The sequence below is a fragment of the Haemaphysalis longicornis genome, unplaced genomic scaffold (assembly GCF_048455015.1).
Source record: "Haemaphysalis longicornis isolate Haplotype H1 unplaced genomic scaffold, Haemaphysalis longicornis Haplotype H1 scaffold_2, whole genome shotgun sequence".
In the NCBI taxonomy this organism is placed as follows: domain Eukaryota; kingdom Metazoa; phylum Arthropoda; class Arachnida; order Ixodida; family Ixodidae; genus Haemaphysalis; species Haemaphysalis longicornis.
In genome coordinates, this window is record NW_027526295.1 from 151,302,712 (window position 1) to 151,325,917 (window position 23,206).

At 49.7% G+C, this 23,206-nt stretch overlaps 2 protein-coding genes across 4 annotated transcripts in view; one reads left to right on the top strand and one right to left on the bottom strand.

Annotated features, from left to right (window-relative positions):
- Atp6ap2 (ATPase H(+)-transporting accessory protein 2) overlaps window positions 1-22,495 on the bottom strand; it is a 571,904-nt gene extending 549,409 nt beyond the window's left edge. Inside the window, exon 1 of the mRNA XM_077698402.1 lies at window positions 22,480-22,495. The gene's annotated coding sequence lies outside the window, so the exon portion shown is untranslated. The remainder of the gene's footprint in view (window positions 1-22,479) is intronic.
- Window positions 1-23,206, top strand: part of Ziz (dedicator of cytokinesis protein Ziz) — a 181,445-nt gene that overhangs the window by 41,560 nt on the left and 116,679 nt on the right. Inside the window, exon 1 of one of the 3 annotated variants that reach the window (XM_077698400.1) lies at window positions 4,381-4,949. The exons of the other annotated variants lie outside the window; for them this stretch is intronic. Within the exon in view, the coding sequence (XP_077554526.1) occupies window positions 4,866-4,949 (84 nt within the window). The 5' untranslated portion in view covers window positions 4,381-4,865. Of the gene's footprint in view, window positions 1-4,380; window positions 4,950-23,206 lie in introns of those variants that run through there. 3 annotated transcript variants of the gene reach the window in all.

Here is a 23,206-nt window from a genome sequence, read left to right on the forward strand (position 1 = left end):
GCGACAGAGGAGCTCCGCTGCGCTTTCCGGGTTGACTCCGCTTTGAGAGGGTAAAAAAAAAAAAAAAAGAAAAAGGAGAAGGCCTACTTCTGGCGCCCTTGATTGTTTTCTTCGCTACCCCCTCGCAGCTTGCCTTGGTGGCGCCGATCGCTGCGTTTTTTTTTCCCGCGTTTTTTCGTAACCGCGCGCGCAACTCTATTCCAGTTTAGTGGCTTTGTGGGGTGTTTCGTGTCCGAGTTTCGAAATTCTTTATCAGTTTCTCGGAACAACCCTATGTGGGGCTCTCGTTCGTGCGCGCAGCTATGCGTCCTCGTGCTCGTTCCTTTTTATTTTTGAGCCGTTATTAACCATGGCTTCGAGAATTATTGCGACCAAATATTTGGACGTTAATCGTGAACATACCGCCTGTAATCGTCTTCGCTTACTTTTTTTCAGAAAAGGTGTATGTAGCGCACGCCTTGGGATTTCTTCGCGTTGTGGGACGCCAGCGGGAATGCTTTGAGGCAAAAGTTAACTTTCTTAACAATCCTCTGTGCCTGTCAATTTAACTTAGATATCTTGGGGAACTTAAGAGGGTTCAACTTAAATTGAGGATGACTCAGCGAGCAATGGAACGGAAGATGGTAGGTGTAACATTAAGGGACAAGAAGAGAGCGGAGTGGGCCAGGGAACAAACGCCTGTTAAGGACATATTAATAGGAATTAAGAAGAAGAAATGGACGGGGGCAGAGCATGTAATGCGTAGGCAAGATAACCGTTGGTGATTAAGGGTAACAGAGTGGATCCCTAGGGAAGGCAAGCGGGGCAGGGGGCGGCTGGAAGTTAGATGGGCAGATGAGATCAAGAAGTTTTCAAGAATAAATTGGTCGCAGTTAGCACAGGAAAGGGACATTTGGAAATTAATGGGGGAGGTCTTTGCCCTGCAGTGTGCGTAGATAGGCTGGTGATGATGGTGCTGATCTTGGGGAAAACGATGTAGGACAAGGGGTCGCTAAGGCGACTCTACCATGTCATTGAGCTCTGCTTACTTGTCGTAATTAGTTCACCGTTGAGTTGTGAACAATTCCTAATTCCCGTCTGCTGTGAGCGGAGCATGATCTTCTACAAGAGGGCTATGGTTACAAAGTTGTAACTCGTGTTTTGTCGGAACCAATCCGAAACTAATCGTATGAAGTTGGGCTGCTCGAACAACTAGATAGCCGGAGGGAAGTTTCATCTCAGCAGGTGTCGTCATAACTATCAGTCGCAGTTTTAAGACAAATAACACAAAGCCGCCGCCGCTGAGCCATTCCAACCGCATCACAAAAAGGACAACGCCGTGTTTGTCTGCTAGTATACAGCTGTACTCATTCGAGGTTTTGTTAAGGTAATTAATTCAGAGGTATGCCAAATGCATGAATTAAAAACAGTCGGGCGTTGTTACTCGCTCTCATCGGGGGACCGAGCAATCGGTCATCGATTTTGTGGTGCTATTTTTCACTGGTGTTTTAACAGCTTCGTTGTCCAATCATGTGAACAAGGCTCAGTGTCAATAATCTTTTTGTGTTTACCGTATACACTATAAGCCCGCTTTATAACGAAGTCGCAAGGAACAGGAAGCTGGGTTCGTTGTAAGCGATACTTCTACAAAAGCGGGTATTATTTACTATTTGTGCTCTGCATTCGGTGCCATAAGACAACACTTAGAATAAAGGGATTTCGTTAAAACGAAAGTTTACTGTGGTATAAAGTGCATACCATGGCTCCGAGCCAAGATGTGTCCGTGCGTCCGTAGTACGTATACTTGCTTGCGTCACTACGCATCATCATCATTGTCATGATGACTCGTTCCTTATTAGTCATAGCCCCTGTCCTTATGAGGGAGCAGCCAAGTGTCATGTACAGTCATGTGTCGTTAATATGGACCCCGTTAATATGGACACCCCGCAATATGGACGAAATTTTCGGCGACCGGTCTCTCGCCATGCAATTCTGCCCCGTTAATATGGAAACCCGCAGTCCGGACTATGGACGGCTATTTTGGGGACGAAACGGGTAAATACAGGCATTAGAGAGTTTTAGCAGTACGTTCGTTACGTTCGTTACGTTGCTACCGTTGCTACCGGGTTTACCGGGACCCGACTGCGCATGCGCCATTTGTTCCGTACGCGGCCGGCGTCTCTCCCGGCGCTCTGCTTCCGTGTTACCGTATCCGGAGCCCGCAACCGGCTTGCTCGGGTGTTAGAAACTTTAGGCTTAGCGTCCTGGCGAATATTTGATCGCCGCTATCTGTGCAACTGCGAATGACACTCCGTAACACAACGTTTCACCTCACTATCATCCCCTTTCTCGCATGTGAAACTTTATTAGAGCTACAACTGCCGTGAGCGACCGGTGACCGAGACATCTGCGTAGCCTGTTTCGATGCTTCCGAGGCAGGTATCGCCATCTCTCGGCCACTCGCCGCACCGCGCGCCGCGGCATCCATGGCCGGTCAGCATATGCTTGCATCGCGGCAGATATATCTGATCGCTGCTTTTAAAATAAGCCCCGAGAACAATCCCTAGCACAATTTTTCACCACACTAACACCTACTTTCTCGCAGGTGGAACTTCGTTTTAGTGATCAGATTGATTTGGAAGAACAGCGACAAGCGGTTGCTACCGTGGTCTGCGCCGGTTCGAGCCGCTGAGTGTGCCGAGCTGGCAGGCGCGACCGGCGTGTGCGCGGACTGTTTCCGATGCAGAAAACGCTTCACGATTGCCTGCTTTATCCATTTCTTGCGTACAAACCCGCGGAATCTACAAATTCAGCTCAGCGATCGTCGTAGTTGACCATGGTGCAATAACAGTGGGCGGAGCGGCGCCGACGAGGCATCGCACACCCGCATCGGGCCATGTGTCTCAAATTCACGCGTACGACTAGTCGTGGTGACAGCCGTAACGATCAGTCGCATACGAATCGCGTGTACCAATTGTACATGTGTCTAGCGCTTCAATCGGGCAAGGCCAAGGCCATTCCTCCACGTGAACGGCGCGCGACCATGTCGTCACCTGCGCTCGCTCTGGTGCCGTCGCCGCCACCGCAGCCCCTGCCTCACAATGCGTCCGGCCGAGCGCGATTTATTTTAGATTTGCAATGCTTTAGGGGAAACTGCGTTGTTTATTTACGTATTTTTAGCGTGCGGATTTTTGCAACTACTCGGCTAATCAGCCGTCACACGGAACGAACGGTACGACGCTACGGAGTGCTAAAACACGTTTTCCGTCTCACTCTACGGAAACAACCCGGTACGTACGCGCGCATGCGCAGTCGGGTCCCGGTAAACCCGGTAGCAACGGAACGAACGCAACGAACGTAACGAACGTACTGCTAAAACTCTCTATTTTTGTCTCGTTATTATGGGCACGGGTTCACAAAGCAAAAATACTAAAAAAATGACTGTCGACCCCCAGAGGTCTCACTACATACCGGCAAATCACTGTTGCCCGTAGCATACAAAGCCGAAGCATGCAGTTACCTCGGAACGCTCTTCCTTCCAGACCATCTAATTAGATAGGGAACTTGCGGGATCAGCGAACAACACTATAGGGTGGTGAACGATAGGGTGACACCCATTTCCTATCAAACAAGATTGCCCGGTGCGCGGTATACGCCGGAAAGAGCAAGTCCTGAGGCCCAGGACAAGAGGGCGATACTAGTTCGTGCCAATATTCGATACGCATAAAAGACAAGGCTGTACGCTTCTCTGGTCAGTTCGGTGGAGGAAATAGCGGATGTAAGCGTAAACGGACCGAGGTTCCCGCTCAGATGTAAAAGGAAGCATGCCACTTTAAAAGTGAGACGCCTTCAGCATGTGCTCCTTAAAGTTTCTGTTTTGGACCTTTATTCGTTATTACAGACCACTCACATTATGGACGGTTTTTCTGGGGAATGGAGGCGTCCATATTAACGAGACATGACTGACATTATAAGCACAGAATGACACATTACTATGAACGGTACATTATTTCTCCGTTATTCCGGCCTTGTCACCCGTCCCCCCTCCCCTTCTTACGACCTGCTGGTTTTCACTCATGAACGAAAAAAAAAAAATTCGATCTCTCGCGCACGGCCGATTCCCGTTGCCTTTCCTAGCAACATTCCTCCTCGCCGTCTCCACCCGATTTCCGCTCCCTCTCCTCTCTTTCACCTCCTCGTCCCGCTCTCTCTCTCTCTCACGTCCAGAGCGAGCGAGAGAGATGACTCGCTCTGGTTTTCCTTCCCTTCTTACTCAGCACCTCCGCCGCTACCGACTTCGTCCCCTCACACACCTGCTAGAGCGCGGGCTGTTTCCCAAGCGCAGTCGCGACGACAGGAGGCCGCACGTCCGTTCCCCGTCCGTCGCGAAGTCGTCGCGCGAAGGAGAGAAAAAAGGAGCAGTCGGCGGAGCGTCGTTTTCCGTTTCGTCCTCCGTGGTCGTCGTCCGTTCGCATCTGTGTGTTTGTGTGCCTGTACCCGTGTGTGCGGTGGACCACACCGACCGCCCTTGAAGTCGCATCCGCTTCAGTGTGCGCTGTATACTGGCCAGCCATCCGATGTGGAACACCCCCAGCGCCGATAGCGCTGGCGCGCGCGATCGGCTAGCGTTGCGGCTCTCAAGGATCCACGCCGCTCTTCGAAGCCTTAGCGCGGCATAAGTCGATAGAGTTGTGTGTGCGTGTGAACGGTGCGATTGTGCGCCGTTGCTCAAGCCGTACGACAGACCCTTCCCGCTTCCACGTTCCTTCATCCTCCTTCTCCTCCCTCCCGCGAGATCTGGTTGCCTGTCGGCTGTCAGCCGGCGTCGTCGCGCCCGGCAGGATTTACGACCTCGTCTCGCCGCCGTCGTGGACGTGTAGAATACAATGGTGGTGTTTGCCGCCGTCGCGTCGTTCTTCTCCGAGGGCGACTGCAACGACAGCCACCGGCGCCGGGGAATAATACGACGAGTGAGCGCCGTCCAGCCTTTTCTTCTTTGCTTGCCTTAGAAGCTCGCTGTTTACGTCGCATTGTTTTCGCCCGTTGTTTTGTTTTGTTCTTGCTCGCGTTGCTTCTTCTTCTGCTGGCTGTAACTTCAAGTCTCCCTTGTTTAAGCGGGTCGCCTGAAACTTCGCACCATGCATTGGCTGGCCTTAGAGAATTTATCGTTCTCAGACTCTGGACAGTGGGAAATTGTAACCGCAGACGTAACTCTACCCCCTCACCCACATTCCGGCAGATCCAGTCCGGGTGGGAAAGCAGTCAGTGCCCTCGGTATGCCGTCCAAGGCCTCTCTGAAGGCTTCTAGGAATGCATTGTTGTGATGGAGAATCTCTGGGGTGTTTCCCGTATCAGAGAACACAATGGTTTGTTCGTGCGCCTTTTCGAATAGGCTCGCCCGTTGCTGCGAGAATAGCTCCCCCCTCCCCAGAACACAAATCATCCCTCGTTCAGTACCTTTTTTTTCTGACTTTTTTTTTTTCGAATATGGAAATGTTTATCAGTGGTCGGTTATCACGTGCCCGAAGAGGCGTGTCGTCTCGCCCGTGATGTAATGTATTTCTTGCGGCATACATTTGTAGACGACTGAGAGGCCGAGTCGCATTCGAACGAAGGTTGCCTCACTAAGTTGCTCGCTGACAGGAAGAAGAAAAAAAGATTATACAGACATATTTGGGGTCCGCGTATGCTCATCGGTTAGACGCGAAAGCGAAACCTTCACACGAAGAGGGCGGGAGACTCGTTTGTGCGTGACTCAGCGTGGAGTCAGTTCGGATGCCTCATCACATCCTGCCCGGTGGGAGTGTTTGTCGTCGATTGCGTGCGCGTCGCAGCTGCGTGCCTGCTATCTGATGCCTTCGCTCCGTGTTTTCTTTAGGCTTTGCTTTTTATATTCGTCGATGTAAATGTTTGTCAGATTGCGCGCGTGTCGATACAAGCGCTGCTGGCTTCGTGGCCCCACACGTTGCGCGAAGTCCTGCACGTTGTTGCTCCTTCTGTCGATAGATATTGCAATTCGCATATATATTTCTAGTAAGCAATGTAAGTCCTGGCGAAGGCAAGCCTCGTTGCTGAAACGTTGGAATACACACACACACACACGCGCGCACACACACACAATGTTTCCCTGTTTCTGTACAATGACGTAGCGGCTACTGACTTTTTTTGTTAGATTTAGTTTATTAATTATTCAACTCGAGAAGTGCCGCCCTAATCATTGAAGTGTCAATAAGACACTTGTAGACACTTGCGGCGAAATTATTGCGTGCTTAAATATTGTGACTGATGAAGAAACCCCGCGAAATATGAAAAATACCACGTGACAATGCTCCCGCGCGCATAATAAGCCAGCGCCCTCAAATAAACTGATTGAAAGCAACTGATTTGGCCGTCACACTTCCCAAAAAACAGCGCATCACCTTTATAAGGGCATGCATGGAAGGAGCAGCGACAGCAAGTTGTTGTTCCTCTAGTGGCACATACCCACGTGGGGGATTGGCCAAGAAACGAGGTCGCTTTTGGGGGCTAAAACGCCCACCTCATAGCCCTATATCAGCCTGTAGGAATTGCAAAAACGGTTACCGAATTATATAATACATCTAGAGAAAAAATCAGTGATTGATGCCATTTTTTGGGAGAAAAGGCTAAAAAATTTACCGGGTTAGTAGGACATGCGTCGTCTGGTCTGTGATATGTACGCGTGAATGGCCGCAATAATCCCTCCATGACAAAACCCCAGGGATGTGGCCCCGAATGAAAAGAGCACAGGCATCGACAGAGGAAGGCCAATGCGTTGAACTGGTGCGGCTAGATACCGTTTCCGAATGAAAGCTTCGCGGTGCTCGTGTTGGAGGTCAGGCACAAACTCGGTCGCGATTTCTTCTTTCTTTCGTTTTGTTTTATTTCATTCCGGCTAATTCAGACGCCGCCTGTTTGAGGGCGTTGCTTTACGATGCGCGCGAGAGCGCCATCACGTGTTCTCTTTTTTTTTTTTTTTTCATATTTCGTAGGGATTCTTTATCAGTCAGAACGAATGAGTACGCAATTAGTGCGTCGCTGAAAATACCGCAGTTAGATTCCTCTCGTGGGTACCCACATTAAGTGTCTCATTGACACTTCAATGATCAGGGCAGTACTTCTGGCGTTAGATGATTATTAAAATTAATTAATTAGATCTCATTAATGAAAAAAAAATTGCTGGCCGCTATTCCACTGTACTGAAAACATTATGCGCTAGGTTTTGTTCGAACTTCGAGTACCGTCATTGCTCTTTTTTAAAATCTTGGTGCATGATAGCTGGGATACCCTGTATACATATATCCAAATAACGATGTAGCTTTGAAGATGGTGTGCAAGCAAGAAGGAAAACTTTGGAAAAGGTAGCAGCCTAAGTCCAGTGCCAACGTTTCGACAAGCAGACTTGTCTTTGTCATATACAGTATAGTCCACTTACAACGTACCGGTACCAACTGAATCCCGGCTGTAAAGAACAAATCTTCGCTTTCCGCTACCCAATGTATGCATATATTTTTGTTCAGAAATAGCGAAAAATGGACTAGCTGATTTCCGTTTCCAAATGTGTTCGTTATAAGCGATCTCGAGAACATATACCCAGAGAAAAACTTGTGAGTATACGCATGCTGGTAGGTATGTCCATACGCACGCCTGGCGCGTAGGTGGTGTATGCGGCAAGCGTGTCATACCTGCTGGCGACTCACTCGCGAATACGCAAGCGGTGGGTGAATTTGACGCGCGGCCTATTTAGTGTGCTATACCTACGCTGGCTGAGAAAAATTGTCGCCGAAAACTGCCGACTAATTATAGTTCATCAATGAAATTGTTTGGCGTATACGGATGCGATGTATGTTTTCCGTAACTTGCTCCTCCAGTGTATCTCCAGCCTACATATGTCTTACGTTCCGACCCCGCCACCTCGCTCAAACTGTCTTGCAAGCGAACGCATGATTAAATCATCGTGCGCGTGTTTCTTCTGCTCAGAACCTTCTTCTGGTGCACGTACACTGGTACATAGAAGCGCTGTCTAAAGACGTGGGTTCGATTCCCGGCCGCGGCGTTCGCTTTACTGATGGAGGCGAAAAGCAAAAATGTCCGTGTGTTCGTCATTTCGGCGCACGTTAAAGATCCCCGGGTGGTCTAAATTAATCCGGAGCCCTCCACTACGGCGCACCCGCCGCGCTGGCTCAGTGGCTAAGGCGTTGCGCTGCTGAGCACAAGGTCGCGGGTTCGATTCCCCCGCGACGGCCGCTTTTCTGATGGAGGCGAAAGGCAAAAACGCCCGTGTGTATGAGATTTCGGCGCACGTTAAAGATCCCCAGGTGGTCGAAATTAATCCGGAGCCCTCCACTACGGCGCACCTCATCGCCTGCGTTGCGTCGGTGCGTTGAACCCTTCAATCAATCAATCAATCAATCAATCAATCAATCAATCAATCAATCAATCAATCAATCAATCAATCAATCAATCAATCAATCAATCAATCCACTACGGCGCGCCTCATCGCCTGTGTAGCGTCGGCGCGTTAAACCCCACAATCAATCAAATCAATCAAGCGTAGTTTGTGCACTGAAGCAGCTCACATTCCACTAGTGAATTAACAACCATGTTTCAGTGTACCGGATGGATATGCGGCGGAGATCTCCTCCCCGGTAGCGCCTGCGCATGAGCTGGCAGTGCGCCTACTGGTTTAATCAATGCCACAATTACTGGTGCACCCGCCTCCCGCCCGATGGATTCCTTTTTGACGAAAGGACACGCGTATTTATTTACATTGTAAGTCACGGACTTTTCATTTTGTTGCCTCCTCTGGAAGGAAACAGCCGCGTTCCGCCATGTCCTGTAACAGAATGCTGCAGATGGAGCGGCCAGCTTGCGCTGCTTCGAACGCATGCGTGGCTTCTTCGCCAGGCCGGAAAGCCGCTGATGTATGTGAGGCTGAGGCTGCCGAGGTGCACGACTCGTCATTGAACCGCAGCCGCTCCTATGCACCGTAATCTCGTTTGCGGAATTTGAAGTGGCCTTCTGCCCTTGTTGCCGTGAAGGCGCACTGGAGCTCACTGATAATCGGGGAGAGCACGCGTTGAATGGCCAAAAAAGCGCTTTAGAAGAATGCCTTCGCATGTGATCTAGATATTATATGCGTCTCCACCCTCCTTAAACATTTCTGTATTATGGGAATGCGGAGTTCTTACCTACCGTTACGCGAGGCCGCTATAAAACAAGGCATAAATCTTTGAGAAACACGTGACAATAAAATTGTAGTCACTTCGAAAAATTTTAAACATTTTTTTTTTCATTTCTTTAAGACTGCAAGAAACGCCAAATCGTTCTCCGTACTGATTCTGCGTATACGAAAAACAGAAGGAGCTTGATTTCGCTCTCGGGTGACGATAGAAACATGAAAACCATGCCAACCGTTATTATTGTGAGAAACCATGCCATTTAATTGTTTCTCCTGTCATGATTTATTATGATATCACGATTTATCATAATTTGTTTGTCGTTGTCATGTGATTTTGTATGCAGAATGTTTCAGTAGGATAATACCTATTACCTGGGGCAATAGGTATTAGTATACCTATTATACCTAGTATACTAGTGTACCTAATATACCTAGTATATACCTAGTACCTAGTATACCTAGGTATACTAGGTGTATCTAGGTATATTTAGTATACATAGGGTAATACCTAATAACTAGTACCTATTTCCGATCGTTGGGTCAGATGCGGCAGTGCTTGAGTCCCAGACGCAACGATTGGGACTGCCGTCTTCCCCTCTCGTTGGTTGGAGGCATGTGCGCCCGAAAAGCTATCGTGCACAGCGTCGAACTTGCTATGCTGCGCTGCCGACGGCGGCTGGCGGCCGTCGACAGGGCGCACAGCAAGTTCGACACTAGTGTGTACATAGTGTGTACGTAGCCGCAGTTGCACCCTGGCTCGTGGTGAAAAGGACCGTCGCAGAAAGAACACCTAATCATCGCACAATGGGCGGCGGTGCATGGGGTTAAAGCTTAGAAAAATTTTTTTCTTTAAACTCGTAGTTTTATAGCTTTTACCAACTACTGACCAGTCCCCCTATTATCCTCACTCAAGATGAAAAGTTAATTTCAAATGCTGTATTTTTCTAGTCTTACCTGCACTTGCACAATTCCGATTGGTAATTTCAATAAATTTTGTCTTGCCGCATTTTGTCTTGCCCCTCCCTCGGTCTGGTGGTTTCGCGGCGGTAGGCATACTTCTCCATCCGCATTGAATCCCTCCCTTACCCCATCCCCGTTTCCAGCCCAGCTGGAAATCTCCCGTCTCTCAAGCTTCTGTTTTCTTCTTTTTTAGTACCCTTGTTTTGTGTTCTTTTTTTCTCGTTTTTTATACTTATTTTTTACTCTTAATTTTATTTAATGCTTTTTTTATTTTTATTTTTATCATCATTACTTTAAAAACCCGTTATACTCAGGTGGTATTGGTAGGCACCTTCGCCACTTTGCTCTATGTGGACATGAGCCATGTGTTGTAGCAAGTTGTTGTTACCTCTGTTGCTATTCAATTTTAGTATACACTTTTAATCTCTTGTAGCTAACCATCTGTTTTTGGCGCTCTTTGCCCCAGCTGGCCTTGCGCCATTAAAATGCAACCATCATCAACGGAACGTGTAAAACGTGGCCAGCAAGATGAAGACCGTTATTCAAAAGCTCGCGGTCTTGAATTCCTGTGGCCGCGCCTATTTTTACATTCGTATTTTGCCATCGAGTTCAGGGCAGTCACGAAGTTCTGGTAGCTAGCCAGAATTAGCACTAATTTAGTGGATTTAGCTGATACCTTCTGAAGCATAGTAAGGCGTGGCTGTAAGAGCAAGGTTACCTCCCTATAGCAATGCGGCTTCGCTCAGCCCTGCAGAACAATCTGGTCTGCTGCAGGCCCGTCATCACTCAATTCACTTCCCACCCACACCGAAGGTTGTGGTAATCGTCCGTGCCCTTTTGTTTCAGGCCGGGTCGGTCCCTTTGTGACCGCTCGGAGAAACAGACCGGCCGCCCCCTGTTACGACTAAGCGAGCCCGTAAACACAAAGGCAACAGCGTAGCGCTCATGCGCCGGCGCTCGGGGTCGCCTGCTTCGCGTCTGCTAGCGAGGAGGGCCTCTCAGTGGATGATGGCCCGATCATTCATCGGTTCCCTATGAAGACATCGTCGCTGCCGGGATATCACTCGCGCCCAGAAGGCTCTTCCGTTATGTCGTCGTAATCACCGCATCGTCGTCGTCCTTCGGTCTCCTTTCGGTCTTACTTCATCGGCCCGGGAAGCGGACTTGTTTCCTCTTGCACCACTCGCCACGTGGAAGCGGTTGAGCCCCCCCCCCCCCCCCCCCCCCCCCCTCTCTGCCTTTCGCGAGTAACTTTCGCTTTTCTGTTTGTTTTTTTCTTGTTCTTGTTCTCCCCCCTGCTTCCACGCCCACTATTAGTCTGTTTTGTTCGACCGCGCTTAACCCGTGCTGGTTGGCGCATCTGGAGACCACGACACATTTGCAGCCTCAGGACCCGTCTTGAGCTGCGTGGCTGTGGCGAGGGCGGCTGCGGAAGTTGATGTTTGGCAGACGCCGTCAGCTGGGGAGGGTTCCCGCACCGAGCCACCCCGTTCCTCCTTCTCTTTTCACCCTCTATAATTGTTGGTGGTTCCTTCCCCTCTCGAAATGACGCGGGAACACGCGCCTTTAACGCCACGTAGGTAACGAAGCCAGGACTGGCTCTAACAGCGCCGAAAGCTCCTGGGCATTCCTGTTATCTAATGTGGATGTTGTACGGACCGCCGGTGGAAACGGCGTACTGTGCTAACAGCTTTTCGGCAAGAGCAGAGTGGCGCAAAGCTGGCAAGCCACGACCTCCTTTATACCAGGATGGTGTTTTGCTTGCGGAGTGTCGAGTGAGGTCATTGTGTGTTTACATGCCGTTTCTGGGCGGCTTAACGTCGGTTGACTGCGGACGGGAGAGCGAGTAGCTCCGTCTCTGTCTAGCTTCTAGAGTTCAGCTCGCGTTCATAATCTTGTTCGTGGCGTTGCCCCCGGAGTCTCTCCTTCTTCCTCAAATATTATGTATGTGACTCTTGCAATGTTGTCGTCTTAGCTCGGTTATTGCGGAACGTGTAAATGTAAACGTGTTTTTGATGAGATGAAGAATATGTATCAATGAGGAATATCTACGGGAAAAGAATCTTCTTTCTGTTTTCTTGTGTTGTTTTTATAAATAAACGGAATTAGTTGATTTACAGAGGGCTTTTTAAATCACCACCAGGGAACAGTAGGGGACGACGTCCTTGCGGGAAAGCTAAAGAACATATCCTCTGAAGATTTAGAAGAGCTGTGGGCAGGCCTGGCTCTGCTCTTCCAAACTATGAATGTTGTCACGCATCTCGTCGCGGCTCGAATGAAGATCGAACAGGAGAAACTAGGGTTTGAGAGTTTAAAAGGTTGAATAATTGAGAAAACTGAGGTTACACTGGATCAGGACAGAAGAGCACGGGGAGGTATACTATTAAACTCTCAAACCTAGTTTCCCCTATTCGATTTTCATTCGAGCCGCGACGTAGCTGACCTGGCGCAGCCGACAGGATCAGAATTTGAGGCCACGGAACGAACGGACGACGGATGGACGAACGGACGAACGGAACGACGCGGACGAACCGCACCGCGACTGCGAGTCGCCTTACGCCTGTGCACTCAGACGTTTTCTCCCCATTCTCTTCTGTCCTGATCCACGGTATCCTCAGTTTTCTCAATTATTATATTGTAACGACGAAATTTGACCCAATACCAATACCTGCCGCTACGGTATACATGATGATCGCAGTGAAGAACTCGAGACGTCAAAGAGGTTTTAAGGTTAACTGGTGTTAACTTTACTTATGGTATTTACTGATCTTTAACACTTACAAATTTGAACGAATACACGTATTACATCAAATGAGAAAAACAGTCAATAAGCGAGTGTACTTAACGGGACATGGCTCACTAGATCGCGGTCTCCCGGCGAAAAAGGGCCCGACAACGGGCGGCAGAGTCTCTTATGTGAGTCCTGGTTCAGGCCGCCCCCCGTGAACCCGGCGGACAGCGTTTATACTAGCTTCATGCAGACTCGTGGGAAAAAAGCGCGTTCTGGCCACACTTTCTGCAGCCAATCAGGGAGACGCTTGTAAACACCAATCAGCCATATTCCCGCCATAGTGAAAAGGACCAATCAAACACAGACACAAGGTTTGAGCCCGAAAACGTGCGCTTGGAGAATTATTGACGTAGAGAAAGTAGTTCAGACAAAACACTAAAGTAAAAGACAGAAAGGTCGTATGAACTACACCGAGGACCCGGAGCCCGAAAGCGACCAGTGCTCACACCACGAAGGCGGGGGGAGGGGGGGGGGGGGTATAACCCCGCGGCCACGCCGATACGCAAGCTGGGCCGATGGTCCCCCTTAGCAGCCGCGTCCTCGGGTCGGTCAGCGCGCACGCCGCATGCTTTTCGTTGAGAAAACATAGTTTAGCGATCGAAAAAGGATGCTACAAAACAGAAAAAGCAAACTGAACGGGGGGCTTCGCTACAATATGCCTCAATTTTCTCAAAACCTAGATTCTCCTATTCGATCTTCATTCGAGCCACGACGTAGCTGGCAATGTGAAGAAAAGAAAATGTCTGCGGGCGCTTAGCTAAGCGTCGTTGTAAAAAAATGAATGACTAAAATTCATTGCTTCGACCACATGCCGCGTTTCATTAAGGTAGGCAAAAAAATTTCAACGAACAGGGTACATATCAAATGACCGAAAGTCGCCGTATATAGTCGCCGTTTCTGCGCTTTGTGGGCATTAAGCGCCCGTTCTTTTATATAGGTGGCGACTTTCCTTAAAGCCGGTTCATTGACATGAGGCCACATTCCAGAGCGCAGGTGTCCTCGCGAAACTAATGGCCCGTTGTTTTACGGGGCGACCTACATGCGGTCTTTTTTACATCGTCGTGTTGCCGCCCCGGGCGCTCGACCAGATAACAATGGCGAGCCTAGAAGTGCCTGCCGGCTCAAGACGAGAGTCGCGTATATAGCCTTAGCAGGGTGCTTCTCCATCCAACACTGCACACGCTCATTTTCAAAGACCGAAAGAGGACATACTGTATTTATATATATAAAAAAAGAAGTAAGATGCACCGGTAGAAGTACACATGGTGGACGGAGAATTCACTCTGGAGTGAGAACGATTACTTGTAAACGAGTTTTCGCTTCTATTCTCGTGGTGATTCTCTCCAGTGTCGCGGTTGAGCGTTGACGGCTAAATACAGCCGGCTGTTTATGTATAGGAACGGGGACACGTACCTGGGCACAACGTTCATGCCTATATATTTTTGTTTCTCAACTAAGTAAGGTCCGCTGTGTGCATGGTGGGGCTTCGCGGCTTACGCATGATGTCCTGTATACTTCAAAACCACGCCCCACTTCGTCTGCTTTACTCTGGTGAAGGTTGAAGAAGATCCCTCGGAGCACTTAAGTCTGCTTGCGTGCTGCGAAGGCGAAAACCTGGCGGTGCTCGTCAAATACTTCCTTACCGCTGCATTGTGTTTGCGTCTCTTTCATCGCTTTTGTTTCGTCCGTCTTTCGCCGCGTATTACTTGGATAGGTATGCTGGTGGCACTCCATGCCAAAGCTTGCCCGAAATCTGAGTTTCCTCCCCCTCTCTCTCTCCCCTCTCCCCATCTCCCCCCTCTCTCTCTCTCTCTCTCTCTCTCTCTCTCTCTCTCTCTCTCTCCGTGACTGACGTGCTCCTGTTCTACTTGCGTGCCGCCACGTTCACCCTGTTCCGTCGCTGACATGATGTAGCGCCGTGGTAACGCTCTTGTATCTATCTGGTGGGTTCGACTCCCATACGGACTCCAATGTACGCAGCTTTATTTTCGAACTAATTCATGCTCATCAAAATTAATCTAGCTGCGCACATTGGCACAAACTCTGTGACATTTTCATTTTTTTACTTTTCACAGAGGCGACCGTTTTTGGTACGGGACGACGGCGCGTTTTCGCGCAATGGGGCACTGAAGGCTTTCCCCCGAAAAAAAGAAAAACGACCTAAAAAGTTGAAGCAGAAGAGTTTGACGCTTGGCCTTTTGGTACATACTTTGAAGAACGGTGGAACCCAGCCTTGAAGACGCGTACACGAGAGGTGTGTTGTCCGACTCTCTCTCGTGTACGCGTCTTCAAGGCTGGGGTGCACCGTTCTTCAAAGTTAAAGCGGTTCTCAAGTACGAAGCAGTGATTCGCCAGGGGGTCTGTGGCGCCGTTCTCCGCTCTTTGATGCAACCCCTCACGCTCTTGCCCTCCCTGTCTCACTCCTCTCACGATGAATTGAACAGATGTTTGTTCAATGCAATTCAATTTTTCCGTGAATTCCTTGAAAACTAAATATTTAGCCCCCTAATTTTTCTCTGTTCGCTCCTCAGCCTCTCTCTGATCGAGTCAAAACGACTACAAGAAGTTTGCGTTCTCGGCGCATAACTTACGTAAACAAGGAACAGGGAGCGTTGTTGTAAACTGAACTAGGCTTCCTTTTTTTTATTAGTCTGTCCCTTTTTTGCCTCGTTGTTTCTGTTGCTACGCAGCGCCGAAGTTGATATTGCCTCTCCCCAAGCTCCCCGCAAAGGTAAATAAATTGGGCTGCGTGTATACTTCCGAAGACGTGTGCGAACCGCGCCACGCCTCTCTGCAGAACATTTTTTTGTGGGGAGTTCTTTTCAGTCTCGTGATTTGTCGTTTTTTTTTTTTTTCTCGTTGCCGCCCAGCTGCAGCCCCGAATGTTTTCGCATCCATTTTAATTTACGCCGAACGCCGCCCGCCGTGAACCGCTCGTCTTCCTGGTCTCCTACTCCCCTCCGGAAGATTAGCGCGCGCACACACACACACAGGTACGGATCGTGTATACGTACACACAGCAGCACGGAACGGGTGTACGCGCTGGGTATACACCCACCCGGGGAGGCCGTCGTACTAAAGAAAAAAAAAAAATCTACGAGAAAAATGTCTGCCTGGGGCCGTGGTGGCGTAGGCGATCATGTTGACGGAAGCGTTATGTGCGCGAGAGGCCGGTTCACGAACGGTAGGCAGTGTTGTATTATCGCGAGGCTTGGAGGGGAGCGGGGGATGTTACTGAAGCTCCTGGCGCGAGCGAGGTCGTGAACCTCGCTGAACTTTCGTTCTGCTCTTGGATGTCTCGTTATTTGCTTTTTTTTAGCAGAAGTTAGGTGCCGCATTTTTGAGCGAAAGCTATGTGGAGGAGGTAGTGCCGGGATTAAGGTTCCCAGTTCGTGAAATACTTGCAGCTATGTCAACTGGGTTGGGGATATGAGGCTTTTTTTTTACATTAACTGGTTGCACCGGTGCAAGCAGTGCAGCGTATGTTCACTTTTTTTTTTTTTGCTAATTGAGAACCTCTGTAGCATCGACATTGGTCTGCACGGCACTGTACTATCTGCACCAGTTCAGGTAAAAAAAAAAATGCCCCTCACAGAGGTTTATTTATAGTTGCTATGTCAACATATACGGTTGCGATAACAACGTATGTGGTTTATTTGTTAATGTTTTGTATACCGTTCTGTTTTATCTGTACATTCTTGCCCGTGTTTAAATAGCAACAGGATGGTGACTGGCTCGGCTTTACTGTATACAATGTAAAGCCGCAAACCAATGTATCTTCTTCCTCTCGCCCCCCCCCCCCCCCCCCCCCCCCCCCCCCCCCCTTTAGGGTCCGCGACTTCCTAGTCTGCTTACACTTGCGTCCCATTAACGCTTCTACCCCAACAGTATTACTATCAACAGAGCCCGTCTTGTTAACATTTTGTGTGCGCTAAGCACCAGTTAATAAACTGACCAGCGCCGTCTAACTCGCAAGTTTTCTCCTTACGACCCTGCCTTAGCACGGAAGCCGTCTCTCGTGGTTTTAAAGGTTTGTTAGCATCGTTCGGACCCGCTACGTAGTATTTCAAGGTCCGTTGACTTTGAACCTCGTGGTCATGTTTTTTACCCGCCGCTTCCGGCCGTCTTTTTCGGAGCTGTTTGTGTATACGAGGAGCGCTCGTCTTGCTATGCGCGTTCGCCTTATTCGCTGCCCCGCCGCTGTTCTGCTTGCATACTTCCCACTCGTAGCTCGCGCGGCGGCTGCGCATCGTCCACGCATCTCCGTCCGAGACAGCCCTGCCTGCATACGCTTGCTTCTCTTGTTTTATTCTAATCCTTCAGCCCGGCAGCGGTCTTTAAAATAAGTTCAGCGGTGCGGGGGGGAGGAGGGGTGCTGGTTTATCACGAACACACAAACAAGGCTAGCCTTCGGGTAACGCAAATGAAGTGAAAAAAAGAAAAAAGAGAGCTTGGGCTGAATTTACCAAGCCCTCCTCCCATAGGTCACGAGCGATGCGTGTGCTTTTGCCAGCACACACACGAAGTTAGCCCTGGCTTCGCCTTTTCAAGTGGTTCCGCCGTATACACATCCTTGCAGGTCGCCGCGGAGATGGAGGGGTTCGCGATAAACTTCCGTCCGTCAGTTCTCCGCATGTTTCGCATTATTGCTTACGGCTGCCCGCCGCTTTCCTCCTCTTCGTTATCATCATCATCTCGGCGCGCGGCGCCTCTTCACTCTACAGCTCAGAATAGAGACAACTGGTGGAGGGAAGAGAAGAGATCGCGCTGCCTTTTTTTTTTTTTTTTTCTGCACGCTCCGCCGCCTTCGCGGCTTTCTCGTTTTATTGCTGGTTGTTTGCCGTTTCGTCGTTGTTTGTTCTCGTGCCGCTCGCGCGCGCGCTCGCGCGCGGAGCGGTTGAGGGGTCACGATCACCCGCGGACGAGGAGGGAGAGTTGACGCGGCGTCTCCGTCGCCGGGCGGGAGTATCGCGCGTGCTGCAAACGCTGGGCGCTGGTCGTAGTTGTACGCTCCTCTGGACGTGATTCTTGTTCGTGCACGCGGCGCCATCACGCTCGCTACGCCGGTGGCTAGGCCGGACGCGCGATGCGCCTGGACGCCGCCGAAGACGGCGTCGAGGAGGGCAGCGTCGTCGTCGTGACGGCGCCGTCTCCTTCTTCGTCCGTGGTGCTGCTCAAGTACTCGTGCCTGTGGGATTACAAGCAGTCAGGCCGTCGCTCGCTGTCGTGGCACGCGGGCGACACGAGTCACGGGGCCGGAAGGAAGACTCTTCCTTTCTTGAAGACGGTGAGGTGATGGACGACGGGTCCGAGCAAACATTCCCTCTCACTCTTCATTCTTTGTGTGTGTGTGTGTGTGTGTGTGTGTGTGTGTGTGTGTGTGTGTGTGTGTGTGTGTGTGTGTGTGTGTGTGTGTGTGTGTGTGTGTGTGTGTGTGTGTGTGTGTGTGTGTGTGTGTGTGTGTGTGTGTGTGTGTGTGTGTGTGTGTGTGTGTGTGTGTGTGTGTGTGTGTGTGTGTGTGTGTGTGTGTGTGTGTGTGTGTGTGTGTGTGTGTGTGTGTGTGTGTGTGTGTGTGTGTGTGTGTGTGTGTGTGTGTGTGTGTGTGTGTGTGTGTGTGTGTGTGTGTGTGTGTGTGTGTGTGTGTGTGTGTGTGTGTGTGTGTGTGTGTGTGTGTGTGTGTGTGTGTGTGTGTGTGTGTGTGTGTGTGTGTGTGTGTGTGTGTGTGTGTGTGTGTGTGTGTGTGTGTGTGTGTGTGTGTGTGTGTGTGTGTGTGTGTGTGTGTGTGTGTGTGTGTGTGTGTGTGTGTGTGTGTGTGTGTGTGTGTGTGTGTGTGTGTGTGTGTGTGTGTGTGTGTGTGTGTGTGTGTGTGTGTGTGTGTGTGTGTGTGTGTGTGTGTGTGTGTGTGTGTGTGTGTGTGTGTGTGTGTGTGTGTGTGTGTGTGTGTGTGTGTGTGTGTGTGTGTGTGTGTGTGTGTGTGTGTGTGTGTGTGTGTGTGTGTGTGTGTGTGTGTGTGTGTGTGTGTGTGTGTGTGTGTGTGTGTGTGTGTGTGTGTGTGTGTGTGTGTGTGTGTGTGTGTGTGTGTGTGTGTGTGTGTGTGTGTGTGTGTGTGTGTGTGTGTGTGTGTGTGTGTGTGTGTGTGTGTGTGTGTGTGTGTGTGTGTGTGTGTGTGTGTGTGTGTGTGTGTGTGTGTGTGTGTGTGTGTGTGTGTGTTCGTTCTTTCCTTTCTTTAGGCGATCACTGTATGCAGGCTAGCTCTCCTCTGCTTCGATAAGCCTCGTTTGCACCTAACGCTTGTAATTACGCCTCGCTGGATTTGACGCGCGCTTTACTCCAGAAAAACGTACGCCCGTTGTAACGTACGCCCGCGCGGACGTACGTTACAACGCAACCCTCAGTGGCGGCCTATCCCGCAACTCACGTCCGTGAGGTGTGGAATGACTAGAGCTGTCGGCTTTCCGTTGGAGCCATCGTTTTGCACACGCTGACCCACTCAGAAATTATTCATCACGCTTCTTCTAATTAGACACACCTCAGTTGTGCATTCTGGGTTCAGCAACGCGCGTTGCCTCTGGATGGAACGGCTGTATAATTGTTAAAACAGCATACAGTCACACACGTGGGCCGTCGTGTAGTTCTTCACGCTTGGCGTCCCGGCGAAATTGCGAAGGGGTGTGTCTGCGTCGGAGCCATCCGTCATGCGCCGCCGAGGCCACCTGTCGAAACGCAAGGGTTTCTTCCTTCCTTTGCTGTGCACTCGTGGTGTTTGCTACGTGATCTTTTATAGCGCACAGCGGAACCTTGGCAGACGGTTTTGTTTTGTCTTCTCGGCCTCGTGCACTTGTTCTGCTTTCTATTCTCGCTCTGGGGTGACGACGACTGCAGCTTTTCCAAGGGTGTCGCCATAAATCGACGCGGCTGTTGCGGGGAGCTTCTTTCTTGGAAGAGAGGCGAAAACGTTTCGCGGTGCGTAAAAATTGGACGCCGAGAGCTGCGGCGATGACAGACGCTTCGGCCAAGTATACGCGTTCGCTTGGGTCTGGGCCACGGTGTCGTGTAGACGCGCCAAGGGAAGGCCGCTGAGCTCCTTGGCAGAAGACCAACGAGGTGGCGGTAGACGACGTGTTTCGCAACGCGCGCGTTCATTCACGCACGTATGTGTCTGCGCGGGAGAAAGCGACGGAGACGGAAAGTATGCGGAAAACACCGCTGCTCGACCGTCCTTTTGTGTTTTTGTCTTTCCCACGCGTACTGAGAATTATCCGGGTGTGTGATGAGTGTGCAGTCGGTGACGTACGGCCTCCCGGTGGCGGCAGCACGTACCGCCATGCGTGGTTTTAGCGGCAAGGTAAAAGTGTACTGCAGATAGAAGGGGTGATGGAGCGCTTATAAGTCGAAGCGGGACATTCGAAATGACGTTTTTGACGCTCTGATGTTGGCCAGTTAAGTTACGATACTATGTGTATGTGCGTGTGTATAGTCACATGTGCGTGAGAGAGAGAGAGAGAGAGAGAGAGAGAGAGAGAGAGAGAGAGAGAGAGAGAGAGAGAGAGAGAGAGAGAGAGAGAGAGAGAGAGAGATGGGGTGAGGGAACGCGCCTTCTATAGATATAGAACGCGAGTCAGCATGACAGCGACGTCGTCAGAAAAGCCCAGCAAAGGTTATGCGGAAAACGCCCCCTCTCCTCCACCCCCTCCGAAGTGACAGAAGTCCTCATTATTAAAAGGACGGAAAGCCGATTTTTGTCGCGTATATTTTCTGTAGCTCATACGAAAGCCAGCGTTTTATATAGCTTGGCAACCACAAGCAATTTATAAACAAATCTGCGGAAATAATTTTAATTTGGCAGCAAACTTTCTGAAATCGGAGGTTGGCGGTTCGTAGTGTCGAAACTTGACACAATATGTGACACGGTCACGTGACCTGCAAACATAGCATCCACTGTAATTTCTGAAACGTTTATTTACTTATTGAAAACATTTTAACACAAGTATTCGTATAAGTTTGAATTGTAATGTATTTTTAAACATAATTTTGAAAATTTTCAGGACGCGCCGCCCGCCGTCGCTGGGTTGCTCTCAGTGTGGCTAACAGCCCAGAATAACGGCAGCGTTCAGTAAACAGACCCAGTAAAGGAGCTAGGACGATTCTGCCTGAGTCAGGGGCGTTTGTTCTGCCAAAATATTTGATTTCAGTGGCCAATTGCGCCAACGGCAGCTTTAAAAAAAAAAATCGAACTTCCGACCTCCACAACGTGAAGCCAGATTCTACCTATATCGTCTATCCCAACAGATGGCGCATTCGTGCAAAATAGACTTGAACACACAAAGGAATAAGAAAGCCTGCGATTCACACTTTTTTTTAGCTGGGGACAAGTTTTTAAATATCGCTTTTCATTTCGCATACAGACAAAAGTATGTCGCTGCGCTACTGTATGTCATGGTTGCCAGCATTATTTTTGGGCGGACACATACGGCTCATAGATCTAAAAATTTCGATTCAAAAAGTTCTAGGGCGTTATCAGCAAAACCGTTTCTAGTTAAGGTGCTTTAAGTGATGCCCTTTCATTTGGGATAGAGAATATATACTCGGCAAAAATCGGTTGTCTGTTCCTTTAAGGCAAAAACCTTGATGTCAAGCGCGGAAAGTGACGTCAAACGCGGAAAGTGACGTCAAACGCGGAAAGTGACAGCAGTAGTTGTCGTCAACGTCAATACAAGTGGTACAAAGATGGACGCCATTGTAAAGAGAAAATAAATAAATAAAACGCATTTGCGTTCATGTGGGATTTGAACCCGGTCGCGAGAGCCGCAGCCAAATGCGCTAGCGCTAGTCACAGCGCTAACCGGCACCGTGCCGGAAAGGAGCAAAGATTAGCCTGACGCGTGACCCGTAATTCGCAACTTTCAGCGGCTATAGGTGGCGCCACGAGAAATACAGTATGGCCGTTCGAGAGACAATAAGGCTGAACGGAGTGTATGTGCTGTATGCTAGGTGTGCACAGAGTGGTGCACACCTAGCATACAGCGATAACGTCATCACCGAGCGATGACGTAATCGCGCGCGCCTTTACCACCGTAGCTTTCCCTCACCGCACTTGGGCGGGACCCGTGCCGCCACCTGTCGGAGGCGCGATGCAACTTGTACAAGCACGGCTTTGTAAACGCGTCGCGGGTGGCTCGCTCTGTCTCTTGTTGCGACGAGTTGGGCAGTTTTGACGCTGCAAAGGGAAGTATCAATGCCAAAATGAAAGAAGCCAAGAGGCCGAGAATCGATAACGTTATTCGATTTATTAATTAGAGTCCCACACTCCAGACTAGCGTCACTAAATAAGCTACGCTTAAGAGTACCGCCACTTCGTGCGTCCGGAGACATCTGGGGGCCATTTTGTTTCTGGGTTGCAGTGTTGCCATCTCTCCGAACGAAACCGCCGCCGGTTGTGACGGGCAGAGTGCGACCGGCCGCTTTAGCGCCCTCGCAGCCGAGAGAGAGAGAGGAGAGGCGCCCAAAAACAAAATGGCTGCGCCCATATGTAAACAAACATCACGTGGCGCCGACCGACCAATGGAAATGCCGGCGGCACATAACAATGAGAGAAAAGAGTGCCGATACTCTAAAAGCCTTTATTTAGTGACGCTACTCCAGACCACACAACTCGAACGTTGGCCACCGAACGAGTTCAAAAATGTTTAGCAAACGCTCGTCCCGCTGCGCCTTCCGCTACACACGCTTCACCACAAAGGCGGTGGTCACGCGCACATTGTACATACTTAAAGGAGCCTTGAAGACAAAATGTAAGTTGGGTTTATTGGAAAGACTGTTTAGTCCCGATAACAATGATACCAATATCATAGCAATCTTCGAACAAATAACGGAGATATTAAAGAAAACGTGTGAAGCAGTCGCTACCCCCTAGCCAATTTCCCGCAACTCTTCTATGACGTCACGGAACCTTGTTTGTGCGATTGCCGGCCGCCTAACTGACCTGTCGCGACGACACATGACTGGACGTCTGTAATGGGGCCTCTAGTTCCATTTGACCGCATCACGTGAATTCTGACGCGCAGTTAACGCACTGAAAATTATGTTTTATTCTTGACCCGTATGACGTCATTCTTGTTCATAAACGTCACTGTGGCGCAAAATTTGAAAGTTTTTAAATACTTCTTGCTTTTTTTCGTTAAAAAAACATCTTTTGTGGCTGTAATGGAGCTGAGTGAGATACTGAATACTAGTTCTTTCAAATTAAACGGAGTTGTATTTTCTCTTCATGGCTCCTT